A 21,316-nucleotide genomic window follows, 5' to 3' on the forward strand; every position below is an offset into this window, starting at 1 on the left:
AGCTTCTTTTCAGCTCACAAAGTAAAGCGACAGTAAAGTATGTTTAAATTGGCGACTAGCAAAGGTTTTGAGTCAACCATAAGGAAAAACTACCAGCTAATGTTTGCCATCCAGAGGAGAAACAGAGACTAACGCTCAAGTTTTGCTCTGTTTGCTCCTTTAAATCCCAAAACTGCCTGAGAAAAAGCTCTTTGGGAGAAAACGAGATGCTTCCCACCCATCCTTGAAGGCGTCTTTAAAGCTAAATCCTTTCTGGGTTGAGCGCTGATGTGTTTTTTTTCCTACTAACCCCATTTTGGCCTGAAGGCATTTCTAAATTTGAAGACGAACTTTGAACCCAAACTGACCAGATGTGGGCGGAGAACCCAAAAATTTTACTCAAGTAAGAGCACAATATTTTCAGCAAGATGTAGGAAGTTGCCTCCTGCTGAAGTCACTGCTTTACGACAGTGTCGGCCATGTTGGATTCTTGGTAGTGTTTGTCGAGGAAATGTACAAGTCGGGATTTGGACTTCAGGATGGATTCCAGTTGATTTTCCCAAGTTTCTGCTTTTAAATTTTGATTTTTACAAATGTCTGGTAAAGCCACTCAATCTGTTATTAGGTTAAAATAAATTTTAATGCAAATAATGTCAGCTTGAGACAATAAAAGTGCTATATTAATGTTGAACCCAGCTCTTGAAACTATTGCACACTCATCTCAACCATGTTTCTGTTGCAGGATGGAAAACTAATAGAATTTTGTAGTTAATGACAAATCAATTTGTTATTAGCAACAAATATTATTAAGCTAACAATGATCCACTTATGTGAACATTGATTAAAAACATTAACAAAACATTCACCAACAAATATTTAACAGCAGCATTGGAGTTTATGACATAGAAATGGTCAAAAATGTAAATAAACCTTTATTACTGCTGATATTACTACAGCTTACAGACATGGCAGCCATATTGGATTTTGTGTCAGGGTTGGAGAGAAATCTGAACTTTCTTCTGGACGAGCTTTGAGTGTAAATGTCTGGACTTTTGGGGAACCAACTTTTCTCCTACTATTATCAGAGTGAAAAGACTTTTTTGGGGGAAATTTTCATTTTGAGGCAGCAGGAATAGGGGTCTCAAAACTTTCCAATATAAAGTTTTAAGGAAACTTAAACTTATTTCTCAAACTGAAGTTGCTTCAAGTAGTAATTGCTTCTGTTAAAGACCCAATGTTATTCAATAACCGTTTATTTTATGTATTTATAATTATTTTTGGTTGTTTGTTGCACCCGGTCTTAATTATTTTGATGCTTCTTTTATTTTGTTTTCATGTTGTTTATTCCTCTTGCAGAAAATAAACAACAGCTGAAACTTCCTTTGAATGGAGAATATAAGATTTACGTTCAAATTTAAGTTGCAATTTGTCGCAGCTGCATGTCCGTCCTCTCTTAATCACAACTGAATACTATTTTCTATGTTTTTCTTTTCCCAAAAGGCAGAGAATATGTTTAGTCGAACTTGTTATTGACCTTTCAGCTGTATCGATCCAAAACAAAGATGGAGGACGGCCTGTTCAAAAAGGAATGCTGCTTCTTCTTCTTCTTTTTTTGGTCATGAATGGGTAGAAAAGTAGCTTTGTTCAGCTCCTTTCCCTCCTTGCTGTGCCAACCCTGCCCCCCAGCACACAATTACAATGCAGGACCCCACCCCCGCCAACACACACATCATTAACGCACATTAACACACAAACTCCCCTCCTGCCCCCTGAAGCATTCAGACAGGAGGGGGTGGGTTTCTCCAGCTATTTAAACAGATTCCAGCAGATGGTTGAGGAACTTTCCTGCACTGCACTGCAGCCAACGGACCGAGGCTTTATCAATCCAGAACCAGAAAACTTTAAAAAAATCAACCCCGTGAAGACCTCTGGAACAAAAAAAACTTCTTCAAAACAAGCTGCAGAGTTCCTCCAAGCTGCCAGAAACTAGTTTAGTCTCCTGGAAATTGATCCATTGCGGATCAGACATCAGGCTGCTTCACTTGGTGAAGACCGTGGAGTGAATCATGCCGTCTGACTCCCTGACGCCTTTCCTGGAACTGGATGAGGAGTTCTGCAAGGTAAACAGGCCCATCCTTCTAATTTAATGTTTTATAGTCTTTAAATCAAACTGCAATTCAAAAACACACCATATTACCAAGTGTGTTTACTTCAAATATCTTAGTGCACTTAACTAACTTACAAGTAACTTTTCAGCAAGATGTAGCAGCTTGTTTTAAGTCAATTATTCTTGAATATTGATGAGAAATGCAAGTTCCACTGGCCGATTATTTCCTTTATTACACTGGGAAAATGTTATGTTGTATGTGAAATAAACTGCCAGTCAAACTAGAACTTTTTCATCAATATTCAAGATTTATTGACTTAAGGCAAGTTCCTACGTCTTGCTGAAAAACTTACTTGAAAGTTAGTTTTTACTTAGATATTTGCACAAGAAAGTTAACAAAAATACTTGAGATTTTGTGTTTTTGTTGTGTGAATGCTGCAAAAATGTAGAAAATAAACCAATGCATTTCTTATTGGAGCCAGTTTTAATTCACAAATCTTCAAGAATGTCTAAGTTGTAATGAATTTTAAGGGTAAATGCAGCAAGTTATGTCCTAAAGCAACATGTTTATCCTGTGAAGGTTTACTCTTTAAGGTTTAGTCAGATACAGTTTGAAAAGTTTCCATTTTCCCGGAGTGATGAGGTTGTTATTCACGGTGCTTTCAGCCTCATTTTGTTTCTCTTTCCAGAGACAAATCAGGTTTTCTAGTTGTTAAACCATCTGAAGCCAGCGAAAACTTGGATAAAAACAAATGCTTTTCTTATTTGAGCAAATTTGAATCACAAATATACGAGAATGTGATGAATTTTAGGTCAAATGCTGCATATTTAACTCGGATATCTCAAGTTATGCCCTAAAACACAAAAGTTTATCCTGTTAAGTTCAGTTACTCAGATGTTGATTGAAAAGTTTTCCTTCTCCAGGAGTGATGAGGCTAGTACTTTTCATCATTAATGATAAATTATTCACCTAAAACAAACTCCTATATTTGAAATGTTACTTATAAGTTTGTAAAAAAAATACTTAAGATTTTGTGTTTCACACTGCAAAAACTCAAAATCCTGCCGAACTTTTTTCTCTAGTTTCTAGTGCAAATATCAGTTCACTTCAAATCAGACAAAACTAACCAATAAGCAACTTTTCTTCTAGAGATAGCAGCTTGTATGAAGTCAATTCCTTAATGTTGATTTAAGAACAATTACTAGTTCCACTGAAAGATTGTTTCCCTTTTAACAAGGTATTTTCCCATGTTATAAGTGAAATAATGGGAACTAGTAATCAATATTCCAGAACTATTGACTTAAAACAAGCTCCTGTATCTTACTGAAAAGTGAATTAAGATATTTGCACTAGACCAAAAATACTTGGTAAGATTTTGTGTTTTTAGAGGGTGACACACATTGTACACTACAAAAATACAAAATCTTACCAAGTATTTTTGGTTTAGTTTCTAGTACAAATATCTTATTACACTTGAAATAAGACAAAACTAACTTACAAGTAACTGTGCAGCAAAATATGGGAGCTTCTTTGTCAGATTAGGGCAGATTATTTGACTTAGTACATGGGGAAAATAGGTGTTATAAGTGAAATAAACTGCCAGTAGAGCTGGTACTTTTTCATGAGTATGTAATGAATTTCAAGTGTAAATGCTGGATTACATGCTTTAAAACTAAAAGTTTATTCTGGAAAGTCCAGTGTTTTTAGCATTAATGAGGCTTTTATTCATGATCCTTTCAGACTGATCTGTCTTTGGATTGCAGAAACACTAAATTTTAAGTATTTGTGTGCTTTTTGCAATTTTGCTCCGGCACCCTGGAGTTGCACAAACTTCACATCTTTTCTCTCTTTTTGTGTGTCAGAATTTCTGCGGCCTGGAGGCGACAGATGGCGCCTCCGGCGGCTCAATGTCTCGCAGTCAGAGAGTCCTGGGCTTCCAGAGACGCCACTCCCTCTGCCCTGTGACCCTGCCAAACTCCAAGTTCAACAGCGGCTGTGAGGCCGCGGAGCCGGCCTGCTGCTGGGGCCTCGGCCTGGCCTGCAGCCAGCAGTGGAGCCGGGCGCTGCCCCGCTCCTCCCTCAGTCACATCCCCTTCCGGGTCGACCGCTCGGTCAGCATGATCGAGGGGAACCTGCGGGAGGACAAAACGCTGTTGCCACCGCCGGGTCTGTCCATCAGCAAGCCGCCGCCGCCGCCGCACATCTCCAGCCGCTACAAAACGGAACTGTGCCGCACCTTCGAGGAGAGCGGCACCTGCAAGTACGGCGCCAAGTGCCAGTTCGCCCACGGCCTGGACGAGCTGAGGGGCCTCAGCAGGCACCCCAAGTACAAAACCGAGCCCTGCCGCACCTTCCACACCATCGGCTTCTGTCCGTACGGCGCCCGCTGCCACTTCATCCACAACGCCGACGAGGTGCAAGCCGCCGCGACCCACAGTCACAAGCCGCCATTGCTGCGGCACAGCCTCAGCTTTGCGGGCTTCTCCTCTTCTTCCCACATCTTCCAGCCGGTCCAGGAGCCTTCCTGCCTCCTCTTCACCCGGGCCTCCTCCGTCTCGCCGCCGCCCTCCTCCTCGGGGAGTCCGGAGCTGCTTTCGCCTCTCTTGCCTGAACCGGGGCCTCTCAAGCATTGCTCGTACCCGTTCTCCGGTATCGGCGACGGCGGAGACTCTTCTCTCTGCTTCTTCGCCTCCAGCAACCAGAACCTCCCGGTTCGGCTCCCCCAGCAGCCGCCGGCCTGCCTGAACAACTTCCCCTCGCTGCAGCGCTGCTCCTCCGCCGACTCCCTCTCCGAGGAGGGCTACACCTCCTCCTGCTCCCTCAGCTCCTCCTCCAGCGGCACCGAGTCTCCCAGCTTCGAGGGTCGGCGACTCCCCATCTTCAGCCGCCTCTCCGTCTCAGACGAGTAGGGAGGAGTTTTGCTTTGAGGCTGAGTTCGATCAGGGGTGGTTTGAAATTTACAGGGTGTAACTTTTACAAAAAAATAAAATAAAATGACGGAGTATTAGGGCCAAATTAAGAAGATAATCCCCACCAGTAGACCTGCCATGAATGCTAGTGCTAATCATGACAGTTTTCCTAGAACTTTGCCATTAGCACATTTAGCAACGCATATACAAGTTGATTGACAGCGCTAAGACCCTCCTCCTAGCTCTGATTGGTTGTTTCTGACCAGGAGCGGTAGCACTGGGAGGAAGTGGGGAAGTTGAATCTCTTCACAGATTATCTCTCTCTTACATAGAATCAGGGAATATTAGGGCCATAAAAAGAAAAAAATCACATTATTACAACTTTATTCTTGTATGAGTTTATTCTTCTAATATTATTACTATATTCTCATAATTTTATGACCTTATTCTTCTAATTTTATTTTTAAAAAATTCTTAGTCAGGTTCTAATCCGTTTTATGTATCAGATTGAAAAACAGAATCAAGCTCCTCTTGCACACTGAAGAAATGCAACGCTCCCATTAAAAAGCAACCAATCAGAGACAGGAAGAAGCTCTTAGCGCTGTCAATCAGTTGGTGTACCTGCTGCTAAATGTGCTAATAGTTGAGAAATAACTTAGCATTACAGGAAAACCATTTATCTACCATCATTAGTGGCCATGCTAACTAGCATTAGCATTTATGACAAGCTCTGCAGCATAGCAGCGTGTACACTAGCATGATTGACACCACTCTGATTGGTTGTTTGAGGAGCTCGACTGTCTTCTTTCCACATATAATCTGTCTCATAACAAATATTTAAAAAATAAAAAAAATTTTCTAGAAGTTACACGCGTCAGCTTTTAACCACGATGTCAGCAGATCCAGCCTTGAGAACGCGCCTATCTTTGTGCATATTGCATTTCTTCCACCCAAGCAGCTGTACTGCTGCTCAGTGTTTGTCGAGTTTTAGCTGACTCCCTTTCCTGTTTATTGTTTCATTGATTATTGGTCTTTAATTGTATTTTATGCCATTGTATCTGCTGTATACTGTTGTATACCTGTTAGTATAACTGGAGGGTACTCGACTCAGCATTCGTCTCCATGCTGTTCCTGATCAGTAGAAAGTTCTGTGTGAGAATTTTCTGTACCCTAATCTCAAGATTTTTTGTTCTTTTATTTTATTTTATTTTTTTTATTCGTCTTCTCCGAGAAAGTGTGCGGACTTTATTTCTTAGTCCTCAGAAATCTGCCTGAAAAATCCCATTTAGTAGTCTCCAACTGTGTTTAATTGACCTCTTTCTTGTGCAAGTCTAACAGGATTTATTAGCTGTACACCGTCACTGATTGATTAGTTTTTATGGTTGCATTGCTGTGGCCACATGATTGTATTTGTCAGCCATTTTTAAACTGTCTGACAATGATTCAGCTGAACTGCCTTAGCACAGATTGTAGGAAGCCTCTAGTTACCAAAGTTCCTCTAACATTCTCGTCCTGCTAACCCCTACGCTGCAAAAAAACTAAACCTTACCAAGTATTTTTGGTCTAGTTTCTAATGAATGCATCTTAGTCCACTTGAAATAAGAAAAAACTAACTTATAAGTAACTTTTCAGGGAGATACAGGTTGTTTTAAGTGAATAATTTCTTAATATTCATGAAAAGTTGGTGAATTATTTCATTTATAACACAGGAAAATGTCTTGCTATAGGTTAAATAATTAGTCGTGCTTTTTCACCAATATTAAGGAATTATTTACTTAAAATAAGCTTATATATCTTACTGAAAAGTTAGTTGTAAGTTAGTTTTGTCTTGTATTGAGTGCATTTGTAACTACTTGTTAATATTTTGTGTTTTTGCAGTGTAGCTTTAGCTACAGCAGGTTTTATACAGTGTTATAATTATTAACATAGCCTAACATTTTTCTAGGACTATTTATTGCTTTTTGCATGTTTTATTTTTCTTGATTTGTGATTGTTTTTGGGGGTTTTTAAATAAGAAATTACGCTTTACTTTAGTGGTTCATGTTCTTTGCTTGGTTAACCGGAAGCTTTAATGGCAGGACTGATGGAGAGGCGGGGAAAGGAGGAAGCAAGCATTTTGGCATTCTTTATTTTTGGTTGCCTTATCAGCAGAGATCAAAACGTTCATTCTGCTCTCCTCTCCGTTAAACCTCCGACTGTAAGGACAAAATAAATCATCATTCAGCCGTTTAGCCGAAAGAAAATCCGTTTTTATGATTGTTAAAATGTAACCTGACATGCAGCGCCATCAAGACTGTGTTGGTTTCTTTATTGCTGTTGTATTATATTGTTGTATAGTAGATTTTTCAGAGTCGGCTCGATGACGATGCGTTTGTAGGTCGATTTCTGTTGCACACCAGCCAGCTGGCCCGGCTCTGACCGGCAGGCGAAATCATGCGAGTTCCAGGAAAATCAGGAAGTTTCATTCTGGTTTCCTCCTGAAATCATCTCAGCCGCCTGCCCTGATGAGGCCAGAGATGTTTCTTTTTTTTTTAAAGAAAAGGAAAAACTTGTTAACTTAAGGTCCTATTTATTTTTCTTTGTAAGAGCAAAGCCTATATTGTGCTATTTGATATTGTTTTTTTTGTTTTTTTTTACATAATTTAAGTGCATCTATTGTTTACATTCCAGCCGTTACTTGGATAACCTTCTTTATCTTAATATATATGTTCATCTTTATTTCAAAATAAAAGCCTTTTGCTAAATAAGAGTTTCTCACTCTGGTTTTTGTGTCATTCTGGTGTTTAACGTGCATTTGTGAATTATTAAGTTGGATAATGAACATCCAGTTTTGGTTTTAAATTCTGTTAAACTTGTTGAATTAAAAGGATGCACTTTGTTGGACTTTAGAGTTCAATAAAAATCAAATCAGCCACTTAAGATTGTGCAGTAGGGTTACTATAAATAGTAAAAAAAAAGGAGTAAGTATTCTTGAGATTAATCTCTAAAATATTTTATAAAAAACAAAAATATTTCTGAGCTCCAAAAGTTGAAAATGTGCAATAAAAATCATAAGTTTTTAGATTAATCTTAGAAATATTCTAGATAAACTTAGAAATTTCTGAGCTCCAAAAGTTGATAATTTACAAGAAAAAAAAAGAAGAAATTTTTAGATTCATCTTAAAAATTTCCTAGAAAAACCTTGGAAATTTCTGAGCTTCAAAATTAGATATATTTTCACTTTAGAAACTCAGAAAATTTCTAAAAGTCAAAAATTTTATACTTTTTGAGCTGAGGAACTTCTAATTTTTTTTCTAGTAAATATGTGAAAGTAACCTCAAAATTCTGATACTTTCCTCACAGGTTTTTTACTTTTGGAGCTCAGACTTTTCCAGCTTTTTTCTAGAAAATTTTAGAGATTAATGTAAAAATTTCTGAGCTTTTTGGTAGAATTTTATTCTTTTTCTATCAACAATGACCCGCTGTCGTACATCATTTTCCATTTGTACTAAAACCCTCTGCATTTATCAACAAACTTGCCGCCACATTTTCTTATGTATTCTAGTTATTAGTGGGGAAAAAAATGGACAAAATCCATCAGACCTTGAAGAACATCAGAAACGTTATCGGCCAGTGAAAGCCTGATCTTTAGGAGAAAGCACTGATGTAAGAAAGATGCAGGTAAAACAAGAGATCTCGTGAAAACCTGCAGCTCTAGATCTACATCTCTAAATCAGTTTTCATTCCCCAAAACCTGCTTCCACTCTTTAATTATCTCATTTTGAATAGAAAACATAAAACCGATACACAGCTCAGCTTTATCGTGGGTCATGTTGGCTGTTATGTTATGAAAGAAAACTCTTGGTGGAAAAGTTTCTCCAAAATGTTCCCACAAGTATTTCAGTAACAAAAAACAACCAAAAGAAAAAAAAAAAAAAACGCTGCTTGTGCTTATGGGGGCCTTTTTTGGTCATCATCAGGGATTCAGACACACAAAAGAAACAAAGATTAACTATTTCCTCTCCATGGGTTCTGGTGGGATTCTCCCGCCCCCTGCCCCAGTTGGGCCGCATGGTGTGGGAAGGGGAGTGAGTTTTGTTGGGACTCGTCCGGACGGACCAATTTGGTGTGAGTGACACTGGGGAGAATGTTTGGGCAACAGATGCCTGAACAAAGACTTTCCTCCACACAATGGGACACTGAGATACTTGTGACTGATTTCCACCTATTCACACAAAGTGGAGCAGAAGTTGAGATCCTCCCCTCCGTCTCTCTCGCTGTTTGTCTTGTTTGTGTCACTTTGAAAACCTGACACTAGCAGCCTGAAAATTTCCTGCTGACACTGACTTCTTTAGAAGCTGAAAGTACTCTTGCAGTGTTTTCACACCTGATAGTCTGGTACACTTGGTTCGATTGGCGACCAAAGTTGCTACATTTGTTACATTTTCAGCTGGTGCCGTTAAACGAACTAGTCGATTTGAAAAACCTGTTCCCCTCCTCACCTGTGGGGGCGCTGCACCAAGATCGACTGAAGGAAACAACACGAAAACCTCTGAAGAAGACACTGAGCGCAGCTTCCTTCATGAAATGTAAACAAAAAAGGAGCAGTGTCAGATTTTAGCAGTTGTAGGATTTCTCTCTTGTCATTTGACTCAACGTTTGTTTCTGTTGTACTTACCCACAATGCCCTGCTCTATAGTCCACTTCCTGCTTTTGGAGCGGTCTACAGTCTGCTTGGCGTCCACATCTGCATTCAAACCACACCAGAGTTCACTTCAATCGAACTTAGACTGAAGTTTGTAGGTTAGAGTTTGGTTTTTTTGGTCTGAATCAGAATTCGATTACGCGTTCACATCTCTCCAAATGAACCACACTTTCTTGGCGACCTTTCGATTGTAGCGGACTAAGCGATCATGTTTGTTGCAATTTAGGCCACCAATCAAACTGAGTCTACAAGACTATCAGGAATGAAAACACGGTACTTTAACACCAGACTTGTTTTGCCTCCATTTTTGTTCGCATTTTGTGAAGAAGGAAGTCGCACTCGGTGTCTTCTTCCGAGGCTTTCATGTAATTTCCTTCAGTGGTTCTTGGTGCAGCGCCCCCACAGGCAAGGAGGGGAACGGGTTTTTAAAACGGTTTGTTTTGTTTAACACAATGCAGTGAAAAAGAAAACGCAGCAGCTGAAAATGTAACAAATGTAGCACTTTTAGTCCCAACTTTCACTGAGTCTACTGGACTGTCAGGTGAAACAACTGTTGAAATAAAATTAGATCTGTCAAAAACCTCAATGAGCATTGACCTGATAGCTGCCTTAAATTGTGGGAGAATAAAATGTTTTACATCCATCACAGTAAGAAGAGGCAGATAGGACCCTATGTGTGTGTGAGACAGAAATAAGTGTGTGTTGGCATTCATCTGTGGTCAAGCCAAAGATTTCATCGTGGTGAATGAATAACAGCAGAGTGAAGAAGAAGGAGTTGGTTCTCACAACCCCCATGGCTGCTCACCATTTAGTGTGTGTGTGTGTGTGTGTGTGCGTGTGTGTGTGTGTGTGTGTGTGTAAGACCTTTAAAAGGCCAAGGGCCATCCCCGAACCCTCCCGCTCCTCTTGGTGTGACTCCCTCCCCTCGCTTTCCCTTTTCAGTCTAACATCTGTATGCTAATGCAGCCCAATGGAAATGGGCCGGATTCAGCCTGGGAGCGCGGGTGAGGGGCGGCCTCCCTGTGTGTGTGTGTGTGTGTGTGTGTGTGTGTGTGTGTGTGTGTGTGTGTGTGTGTGTGTGTGTGTGTGCGTGTGTGTGTGTGTGTGGGTGTGTGGATAAAGTGATTTGGGAGAATTGAGCAGCGGGAAAATATTTCCCGGGTTCCAAAAAGAGGGAAACCTTCAGTTTAGAGGAAGTTTGGGCTGAAATTTTAGAGTTCTGGGTGAATAAATGGTGTAAATGTAACTGGATTGCAAATATCTACACACACTATCAATCAGACCAAAGGAACATACCGTTTAGCCCAGAGGAGTCCAAATGTTTTGAAACTGGGGACAAAATTGTCAAGTTAAGAGAACTCAAAGGCCACATTGTTTTTAAATTAAAATTGAAAAGATTTATTTCTTAAGACATTTATTTAGAGTTGCTTTTTAACCATAATAAATGGAATATTTACCATCATATTTGATGATGACTTTAATGATGGCACTTAAAGTATAATATCTGTTATTGGTTTTCACAACTGTTGTCTATATGATGCGTTCATGGTTTTTCACCATGCAAAGCACCGTGAAATACCATCTTGCTGTGCTACACAAACAAACTTGATTGATTTTTTTTCTTTCTCTTCAATAATATAGCAAATAAACAATATTTTAATAAAGCAAAGTAGTTTAATTAATGTAGAAAATGAATCTGTAAATCATTGTTGATACAAAATATAAACAGTCTTGCAGAGTTGCTGTATTAAATGACAGGCAAATATTTTTCAAAACTTTTTAGGATTTATATTTGTAGATCAAAGGTTGGTCAGTGCTTGCTAGTTTTAACAAAATGTAATCAATGAAAACAGAAACATTAGGAAACATCTTTATTGTATGCTTAAGAAGATTTTATTTGCCTGTGAAAATCTTGAATTAATCACAAATTCGCTGTATTGTTGAATTGTAGGCCAAAGAAAATCACCCAGAGGGCCGCAAATGGCCCCCAGGCCACACTTTGAACATCCCTGCTGCTTGAAAACAAGCAGCATTCGAGCAAACTTGCAGAAAACTTGACTTGCAAGCAGACAATATAACTGTCAGAAACAAACAAATAATCCAAAATTATTCAAAATAATTTAATTGTTTTATATATCTGTTACATGTTTGGTTTTAAATGCGGCATATAATACTGCAGAAATCGGGTATACATTTATTTAATCATAACTGTTTATCGTTGAATTTATTAATGTTGTTTACTTAAATAAAATAGCAAAAATTAAAAGAATTGCTGGAAAACGAACCCTACACGTTACCCTGACAACCGTCTCCATGGCGATTGGTGAGTTTGGCTTCCTCCTGTTCCTCTAATCCTCCTTCAGGTTTTGGCTTTTCTCTTGTGTTGTGAACTCTTTTGACAGGATGTTGTTGCTTTTCAGCAACTAGTAGATGCAAATAAAACGATCAGATTCAACTGCAGAGCTGTTATGTGCTCAACAGGTGAAGGAATAACAAAGGAATAATCCTAATCTGCGCATGAAAAAGCCTTTAGGTAAATCGTGCAGTTACATTTAAGCCCCAGAAGAGGCAAGTTTTACATCTGAAAAGCCCTAAAAACATCTACTCCTATTTAGATACAAATGTATTCAGGTTTTATTTCAGATGATGTAGTTTAAAATGGATGCCCAGCTGCAGCAAGAAATTCAAATTCAAAGATAATTTATTGATTCTAAAGAGAAATTAAATAACTAAATAATCAAATTACAAACAATAGTGTTATGTTATTTTATAATCTGTATAAAAACCAAATTATTCCTGTATTAGTTTATTTTTCTTAGTTTAGGGTGATAATTTTATTTTCCTTTAATCTTAGTTTATTGACATTAACATCATAATATTCAGTAGGCATCTTAGAGCACATAATTAAATGTGTGTCATTAAAAAAAGACAGCATAAACTTTCTTTTTCAATAGTGGTGTTCAAAAATGGCAAAAAACAAACAAATAAAACAACAACAAAACTCCCCAGCATATCTATGAAGAGAGTTGGCGACATCTAGTGAACGTTTGAGTGAATAACAAGAAAAGACAATAAGGGTTATAAACAGAGAGGTCTCACAATATTTACTTTGTTAAAATTAAATTACTTAAATATTACATTTCTTTTGTATTTTTAAATAACATAATTTATGTGCCGAGGTTAACGTATTCCTGTGCTGCAGTTTCTCTCTGTCGCAGCCAGAGGGCAGAAAACACAAAACGTCACTTAACGTCCTTATAAGTGAAATAATCTGCCAGCGGAACTAATCATTATTGAGGAATTATTGACAAGCTCCTATATCTTGCTGATAAGTTACTTATGAGTTGCTTTGGTCTCATTTCAAGGCACTCTAGGAACTACACCAAAAAAATACTTGGAAAGGTTTTGTGTTTTTGCAGCGCACTTGGAAATTAATTTAAGATTCACGTTTCTTTCATCTCCAGGTTTCATTAGAACCGGCTTACATCCATCCAGAATCTCAGCGTCCAGAAGCTAATAAGGCGATCCTGAGGCAGCAACATAGACATAGACAAATAGACAGATCATATATATTATGGTCATTCAACTGTACATTTAAAATGTACAAATTGAAAGAAATTCCGTTGCAAGGCTCCAATAAAAATAAGTAATAATAAAAGGATCAATATAAATTTATATAAAGATAAAGATATGACATCCTCCTAATGTAAAACATTTTATTTCATCTTGATGGAATAAACGTATATGACTTGTTTTGTTGCATTCTCATCCATAAAGCATAAACTCTTTGCTGTCAATTGCTGTGTTTCCATCAAGAATAAAATTGCGCAAATTGAAAGTACGAAAATAATTTAACTTAATCTAAAGATGCCAATTTCGGAAAGGCACTTGTTTTTTGGAAAAGGTTTTATCGCTACGATGAGGTTTTTCCAGCGGTATCGACATTAACACAACCCTTTCTCGCCATATCGAGTCACGTGATCAACAGCCGGATGTCACTGGTGGGCGAAACGCCGAAGAAGAAGAAGACAGGAAGTGGTCAGAGGACCGCGGTTTGTTTTGTTTCGCTACTTTTTAGGACAGTGTGCAGCTCACAGCACCGCACGGTTAATTAAAAGTTGTGTATCATTCTAAAGTGTAGAATATATGACTACAATTTCTCCAAAACGCCGCATACATAACCGCTCCCAAGTAGGCGGGGCTTGTCGCTCCGCTGACAAGACGCCGATAGCTAACAGCCAATCTGCGCTAGCGCCATGACTGGATTATTTAAATATCTCGTGTAACTGTTTACATCCGTTGCGAACTTGTGTTTTTTCGACATTAGCGGAATATCGACAAAGATTTTCGCACATCTGTAATGGAAACGCAGCTCATTCTTGCATTATGTCAGCGTCTGTCGTGTTATCAGTGTGTGACTGTGCGTGTCTAATTACAAGCTAACCTCTATTCGGGACTTCATCACCCCCCACTGACTCTCTCTCTCTTTCTGCAGCAGGGATCAGTGGCAGTGAATGAGCAGCTCGCTGTGTAGCTGATAACATGAGCAGGACAGAAGGTCGGAGTCGTTCGTCCCTGATGTATCTGAGGTTTTGCATGAACAAAACAAGGAAGTTATATCTGAGGAACACATCTGGAAAGGATTTACAACAAGATTGATTCCCTGCATCAAAATGTGCGTCTGAAACCGGACCAACACTGGAAGAAAAGTGAATTTAACAGATATCAAATCAAAAACGGTGAGAATAAAATAATTTATTTAACTTTGTGTGTGTTTATGCAACGCTCTCTAGCTGAAATTTATTTTTGTAACTAATTTGAACATCAGTAATATTGCAAATTGCAGAATAATAAATTTCCTGGCTTGACCAGGGGAAGTAGTCCCAGGGCCTGAGTTTTTGGGGCCCCAAATATTGATTAATTGATTGATTTTCACAAATAATTGTTTTACTACTAAATGATTAATCGTTTTTAATTGATTATTTAAATTAATTAATTATTAACTTTAGTATATAGCTTGAAAAAGTTAATTTGTGGGAAAAAACAACATTTAGAGTAGTGGTTAAGCCAAAATTGTACCAAATGTATACATTTTGCACTTAAGATGAAAACACTTTTGTCTGTAAATATGTTGTAGTCAAAACTTATATTCTCAGCTTCACCTTTTAAAAATAAGTAGACAATAAAATATTTATTTTCTCATTTTAAAAAGGAACTTAATTATTTGTTTATATTCATTTCAAATGTATTTCTAACATCGTTGAAGAAGGCTTAAGTGGTTAAATTAAAAATTAAATGATTAAATTAAATTATTTTTTTAAAATAATCCAGTAAATCATTTAATAGTAGGGGTTATTGATTGAATAATTGATTACTAAAGTAATTGTTTTGCAGCTCTATACTTTACATAAAACTTATTGACGTATATCAATTCAACTGTTTTAATAATGTTAGATTTGTAACATTAACACCATATAATTGCTTTTATGAACAATACAAGAACTTAAAACAATAAAATTGAAGATTATAAAGCTATAACACACATTTTTGGAAACAACGTGGAAATCTGCCACACGTTTTTCAGAGATGTTTTCTGTTGTAACTTTCCTTGAATTCAAGAGTTTATTTGGTATTTGGTAAAGTGTATGACTTGAGTTTAGACAAAAGGTTTCACCCAAATAACGCTTTTTAAGACGGCTGTCCCCAATACTGACCCAAAGTATGTAAACTTTTCAATTCAAGGAAAGTTACAAAAACAATATGTAAAAAAGGTTATCACTAAGTTTTTACATTGAGGTAATAGAAATAATTTGCGTAATTCCAACTAACCTAAAACAAGAGAAGCTTGTTTGGATTTATCTTCAGACAATGTGAAAAAAATGTGTGCGTATTTTATTTGCTGTATATAAATATCTGGTCTTAGTTATGGATATATGCGCTAACATCAGTCTCATTGTGCACAGAGATTGTTGGCTCTGTGTCAGAGTACAGGAATGATTCTCAGATGGTTCAGACATTAGTTTTTGTTTTTTTCCTGAATGCACTGGTCTGACTTCAGTAGTTTTTTTAGGTGCAATATTGAGAAATCAGGTCACATTTTCTACCAAATTGGTCACATGCTGGACAGCTGATTACCAAGAGCAACTCCTTAAAAAATACCAGTCACTAAGTCACTTAAACTGACTTTAATAAACGTTAAATTAATAATTTTTGATTACTTAGCATAATGTTGATATAAGATATTAATTTATTTCCTTGCTTTTTTGTTTTTTCACACATTCCAAGGGCAGCAATGATAATGGAAGATCTTCTGAATGCATCTATTTCTCTTTTTCTCCAATATGGCTTTTTGCCAATCCTTTCCATTAGGGATGCCCTGAAGTCCCTGCAACCAACAGCTTTTGGATCAATATTTCAAAGCCCCATTAAACAAAAGAATAACCCAATATTTGGAATGATCAAAATTAAATAGTTAGAATGGACTTTTTACTTTCCATGTTTTATTTGTTATAGCCCAGATATGTCTGAGTTATATTTGGTCAAGCTAACTCAACATATTATGGAAATAATCCATCATTTCTAAGTGTGTGATAAATTAAAGTAAAATTAATAAAGGGTGGTTACTGAATAAATAAAATCATACTTTGTGGTGTACTTAAAATTTATATACAGTATATCTTAATCAGGTTTTTAATCCAAGTTTTTACAGTTTTCCATGACAAACGTCCAGAATAATAATAATAATAATAATAATAATCTATATAACATGGAACTGTGATAACATTTCAGTGTAATTACTTAAAGTTTCTGACAGTTTTGGCCTCTGTGACACAACCAAGAACAATTTGAGAATAACTTTAGCTAAAAACGTAGCAACCAGTGCAGGAAGTTCAAACACACATCAGCCAAATTCACAGCTGAACCAAAGTTTGACTCAGTCAGTCACCAGAGTCTTAGTACTTTATTCTAAATTATTTTTTTGTAAGTTTTGGTAGATGAATATTAATTATAACATGTTAAATAATATCAAATAATTAGTTTGTGTTTTGGAAGAAAAGAGTGCAAAAATCTAGCCAAAATAAATCAGTGTAAGAACTGAATTTGAAGCTATTAAGCTGCTTTTATGTAAATGTTTTGCACCCGGCAGTTAATGCATAAACTGAGACAAGACATGAAAATTTAAAAACCTCTGGAAATATTATATTTATTGGTTTGCATTTGAACTTTTCTAGTAACGGTTTATAATCTTCACATCTCTTTCTGCTGCTGTGTTTTAATTTTAGACTCTAACATCTGATATGTGTTGACAAACAGGGCATGACTGCACCCAACCTTTGTCCCAGACCTCTGCAGGGGTAATTAGCCGCTGAAATATTGATGGGAGGGTGTAAGTGGAACACAGAGGGGCATTTTGTTTAGATATGTGTGTGCTGGGCATGCGTTTCTAAGAATGAGATTTTACACTGTTTCACTTTATAATATCATGTAAAAAGATTAAAAACCAGCAGGAGGTTTGCTGTTGGCTAATGTTCTGCTTGTCACGACACTTTTAAATGTAATAATTTTGTATAAAAACAGCTGTTAGTATTTTTTCTATGCTGCTTACTCGCGGAAAAACCACAAAAGCTGAAAATTTTTTTTACAAATTACACCATATGGAACAATTAGGTAGTTCAACTTTAAAACACAGTTTCAATTAAACAGCTTTGGAAAAGTATTTTTGACCAGAAAATATTACAAGGTTAATAATCTAAACAATTAAAACTCTTTACATTCAGTTAAATGTAATACAAAATGCATTGCAGGGGCTAAAATATCCAACTGTGGGAAAATAAAATAATTATTGTTAGACATAATGAAATTACATAAAATGTCCATGTGAGCAATAAAGTGATATAAAATGTTCAGGAGAAATACTACAAAATATACTTTAACAGTACATAAAGATAGAACTCTGTTACATTTATTTTACAATAAAATCTAAATAATTGCTGAAATATTATTAATGGTATTTAAAACATATTGAAAATGCAAATTATGCAATGAAAAATAAAATGTAAGATTTGATAAATGGATACAGATGAAAATAAGATTTTAATTAAAATCCAGGCTAAAAGGACTGATTTCTGAATCATCATGCATGGTGGAGGAGGAGTCGTGATCAGGGCTTGTTTTACAACCACCGGATCTGGACTGGTGGACATTATCATAAAGTCCATCAACTGGAGCAGAATCCGTCTGAAACTGGGTCGTAAAGCAGAATGATCCAAATCCTTTCATGATTCATTCTTTGGTTTTTTTATCTTCCAAAATGTTTGCACTTTAAGGCAGCCATGATTACAAACTCTTCTTCTTTGGCGACTTTCGTCATTTCCGGAAATGCGACAAAAACAAACAAAAAAGTTTATATTACTTTGTTTTTAAATGAAGTCATACAGATAGTTATTTCTGAGAGTTTTATTGTTATTTGTGGATCCTTGCTCTGTCATTTGAATGTTTATTAAGCTCTCGGCGCATAATTTTCCTCCTGTAATTCGCTGTGAAAAGCACCGTCGCTCTTCGGAGCATCAGGGCTGAAATGTGATGCGGAGGGACGTATTTAAGTTTTGTCAGCTGTTTGTACGACAGCTGTAACTGAAGCTGCTTTGCCTTCAAAATCAGCAGCTAAAACACAAAGGCTGATGAGGCTGAGATGTCACAGCTGCCACGCGTCGAAAAGTCAAACGTTCAAACCTCATGGATCATGAGCAGAGGATGAATAATTTACACCGGCTACGGCTAATTCCTGTACACAAACACATGCATGACGTAAAAAAATCAGGCCACGCTTTATTATTTTTTAAATCAACATGTGTGCATTGGAAAACACTTAATATATATATATTTTTTCTGTTATTCTCCTTTTAAGGGTCGTCTGATGTCCAGTCCAGAGGACAGAAACCAGAACCATGGTTATTTTACAGCAGGTAAATACGCATCAGCCACACCTGAATAAACCTGCAGGAACTTAAAACATTAATCCATAAACATTTACATCAAATCTGTTATATTGCAAGAGGAGGAAGAATCCTTGTTGTCACATTATAATAAATACTTTTATTGCATTTTATAGGGATTGTATGTGATAGAAAAATATAATAATATATTTTCATTTTTTAATAATTAAAAATCTGGAAAGTGTGGCATTCTTTTATATTTAACCCTTTTGTATGAAAGCATTTAGCTGCCAGAGAAATTTAGGCTGCGTATGTCGTTATAACGAGATTCAAACTTGTGAAAATGACAAACTTTTTCCTTATAACAAAAGGAGTTTTATATCTTGTTAAAACAAGAAAGTTTCTCATTAGCTTGTCATTTTAATAAGATAAGCTTTATATCTTATTATGAGAAACGTTCATGTTATAGAAAAATATAAAAGCTGCAGAAACGAGAAACTGTCTTGTTAAAACAGACAAGTTTTATATCTTTATAGGTTTACAAGTTCCTCATTAGTTTCTCATTTCAGTGAGACAAGTTTTATATCTTGCTATGCCAAACTTTTACATTATAATGAGATCCAAAACTTGTTAGAATAAGACACTTTTTGTTAGAACAAGATGGATTACATACCTTGTTAAAACGGGAAAGTTTCTCATTTTAACAAGATGAATTTCATATGAACATAAGCAGTTGGTTGCACTAGATTTTATTTAGCGGTAGCAGAGTGAAGTGGGTTGAATTCAAATGGACTTTTCATCATTTCATTTTTGTGTAAATCCATAAATGATGCTTCTTTTGATGGGGATGAATGCTGAATGCTTGCTTGTGTGTGTGTAAAGTCCTGTGCTGTCGGCTTCTCTGTGCTGCCTTGTTGAACTCGTCTGCTTTTCTGATCCACTAATGAGCGCTGACAGCATTTCCCCCTGCAGCGGGGGAGCCGAGGGGGCGGCCTGATAAAACAAACAAACTGACACAGTTAGCTCAGTTTGTTTCTTCACACACAAATTGATCCAAACTGTACAGCTGCAATACAACTGTAGGAGGAAAGGTGTGTTTTATAAACGCTGCTAAGCTTGATTTTTACGACTCTCACGGTGCTGGAGGTTCTGGATGCTGAAAAACTTTCCTGAAAAACTTGGATTTTTAAACTTGGGACCAACTTTTAAGTGCGAAGTAATCAGCCTTTACTTTCCACTTCTGATGGTGTAAACAGTGAGGTAAGGATGGCTGTGAGAATAAATCCGATTGGATCTGACTGGCCTCTGGAGGGCTGGGATCCAAACATACGCCGCCTCAGCTACAGATACAACACGCTCATCCAGGTAACGTCCACTCTTGATTTGGGATCTTTAAAAGTCAGGCTCCACCTGCAAATATCTTTACATTTAGCTACCAGTAAGCTACCAGTAAGATGTGGTCGCTATCATAATGAACGATATTGACTTTTTTCTAGCGTTACATCGTACAAAGTTATTCCCTCATCAAAAACACACCTGGAGTGTTGCTTTAATTCTTTCATGCTTGTTTGAGAAATTATTTAATCTCCATGGCAACCATTCAACTGGACAATACACCTCGGTGGACCTAGCCCCGCCTTCAACACACAGCTCCTCCCCCATTCAGCTTCTTCAAACTAGCCAGCAGCAACTAGCAACCACCTGATGGAACTGCGCATCAGCTGAACTCATTATACAAGCTACTTCTCGGTGAAATGCTGGTAAAAATGCTGTTTAAGGGTTAATAGAGGAGCCATGTTGTGAGGACTTCCTGAAGGTGGAGTTTCAGAAAGAGAAGGAATTTTTAAAGAGACAGTGACCCAATTTTAAGGCGTTAAATTGCATTGTAAATTTTGTTATAATTCATATTTGATATTTATTGAATTTTTTCAATAATTGTGGTTAACAGAGCTAATTTATTGTTCTATAAAATGACAATATGTGGCTGCAAAACACATAATACTGCAATGACTCCTTTTTATCATATTTTATATTTGGCTAGGCATCAGACTACTCAAGAATCAGTATTAATTGTTATTAAATGCATCATTAATAACAAAGCAGCTGGTCATACCTTATTGAGAGCTTTATAAATAAAGAAAATACAGCTCTTAATGCTAGAATACAATCTTATATAAATTCATTGCTCTTAACAAAAAGGGGAAATATTTATTTGGGATAATCATAATGGGATCATGTTTATTTCTCTGATAGGGCAGGCATGAATGCATAAGAGAAAATAATATAATAGCATTTAGGATAATAAATATATCCACTATTTACATGTTAATGTATACTTGTGCTTTTTCAATTTATTTTACTTGAGTAACAAGTATTTTTTCTAGCTAAGTTACCTTATTACCACCAGAGGGCAGACTAGCCTGCTGAAAGCGTCTTCCTTGAGGTTTTATAGATTTTGCTGCTGAGCTACACAAGACTTTCTTTCAGACTTTAGGCCTTTGACACTTAGCTAAAATTACAGCCGTTAACTTACAATATGACACCTGTATGCACTTTTAAATATGCTGATATTATCAAATTTAGAAAGGTTAAGTTGCAAAATCCTTTAAAGTTTTCATCAAGAAGCACAATTGGAAGACTGAAGGTGAACAGGTGAACATATTTTACCATTTATCTCTAAAAAAGGCAGATTGTTCTCAA

At 36.9% G+C, this 21,316-nt stretch overlaps 2 protein-coding genes across 2 annotated transcripts in view; both read left to right on the forward strand.

Moving 5' to 3' along the window:
- Nucleotides 1-1,710: 1,710 nt before the first annotated feature.
- LOC106917188 (mRNA decay activator protein ZFP36L1) lies at nt 1,711-7,743 on the forward strand. Its single transcript, XM_014986009.2, has 2 exons — nt 1,711-2,099; nt 3,950-7,743. Exons 1-2 carry the CDS (start codon nt 2,046-2,048, stop codon nt 4,994-4,996), a joined length of 1,101 nt encoding a protein of 366 aa, XP_014841495.2. The 5' UTR covers nt 1,711-2,045; the 3' UTR covers nt 4,997-7,743.
- A 4,250-nt stretch (nt 7,744-11,993) lies between these two features.
- The window catches only part of myo7aa (myosin VIIAa), a 56,594-nt gene continuing 47,271 nt past the window's right edge, over nt 11,994-21,316 (forward strand). Inside the window, exons 1-2 of the mRNA XM_014985435.2 lie at nt 11,994-12,003; nt 19,827-19,981. Coding sequence (XP_014840921.2) covers nt 11,994-12,003; nt 19,827-19,981 — 165 coding nt within the window. The remainder of the gene's footprint in view (nt 12,004-19,826; nt 19,982-21,316) is intronic.

The sequence above is a fragment of the Poecilia mexicana genome, unplaced genomic scaffold (assembly GCF_051168715.1).
Source record: "Poecilia mexicana isolate PSO_F unplaced genomic scaffold, ASM5116871v1 scaffold_13, whole genome shotgun sequence".
In the NCBI taxonomy this organism is placed as follows: Eukaryota; Metazoa; Chordata; class Actinopteri; order Cyprinodontiformes; family Poeciliidae; genus Poecilia; species Poecilia mexicana.

Bases quoted from the DNA above. Each gene is read 5' to 3' on its own strand.
- LOC106917188 (XM_014986009.2), top strand. From the start codon at position 2,046: ATGCCGTCTGACTCCCTGACGCCTTTCCTGGAACTGGATGAGGAGTTC. The intron at 2,100-3,949 runs GTAAACAGGCCC...TTTGTGTGTCAG, and splicing joins TGGATGAGGAGTTCTGCAAG to AATTTCTGCGGCCTGGAGGC.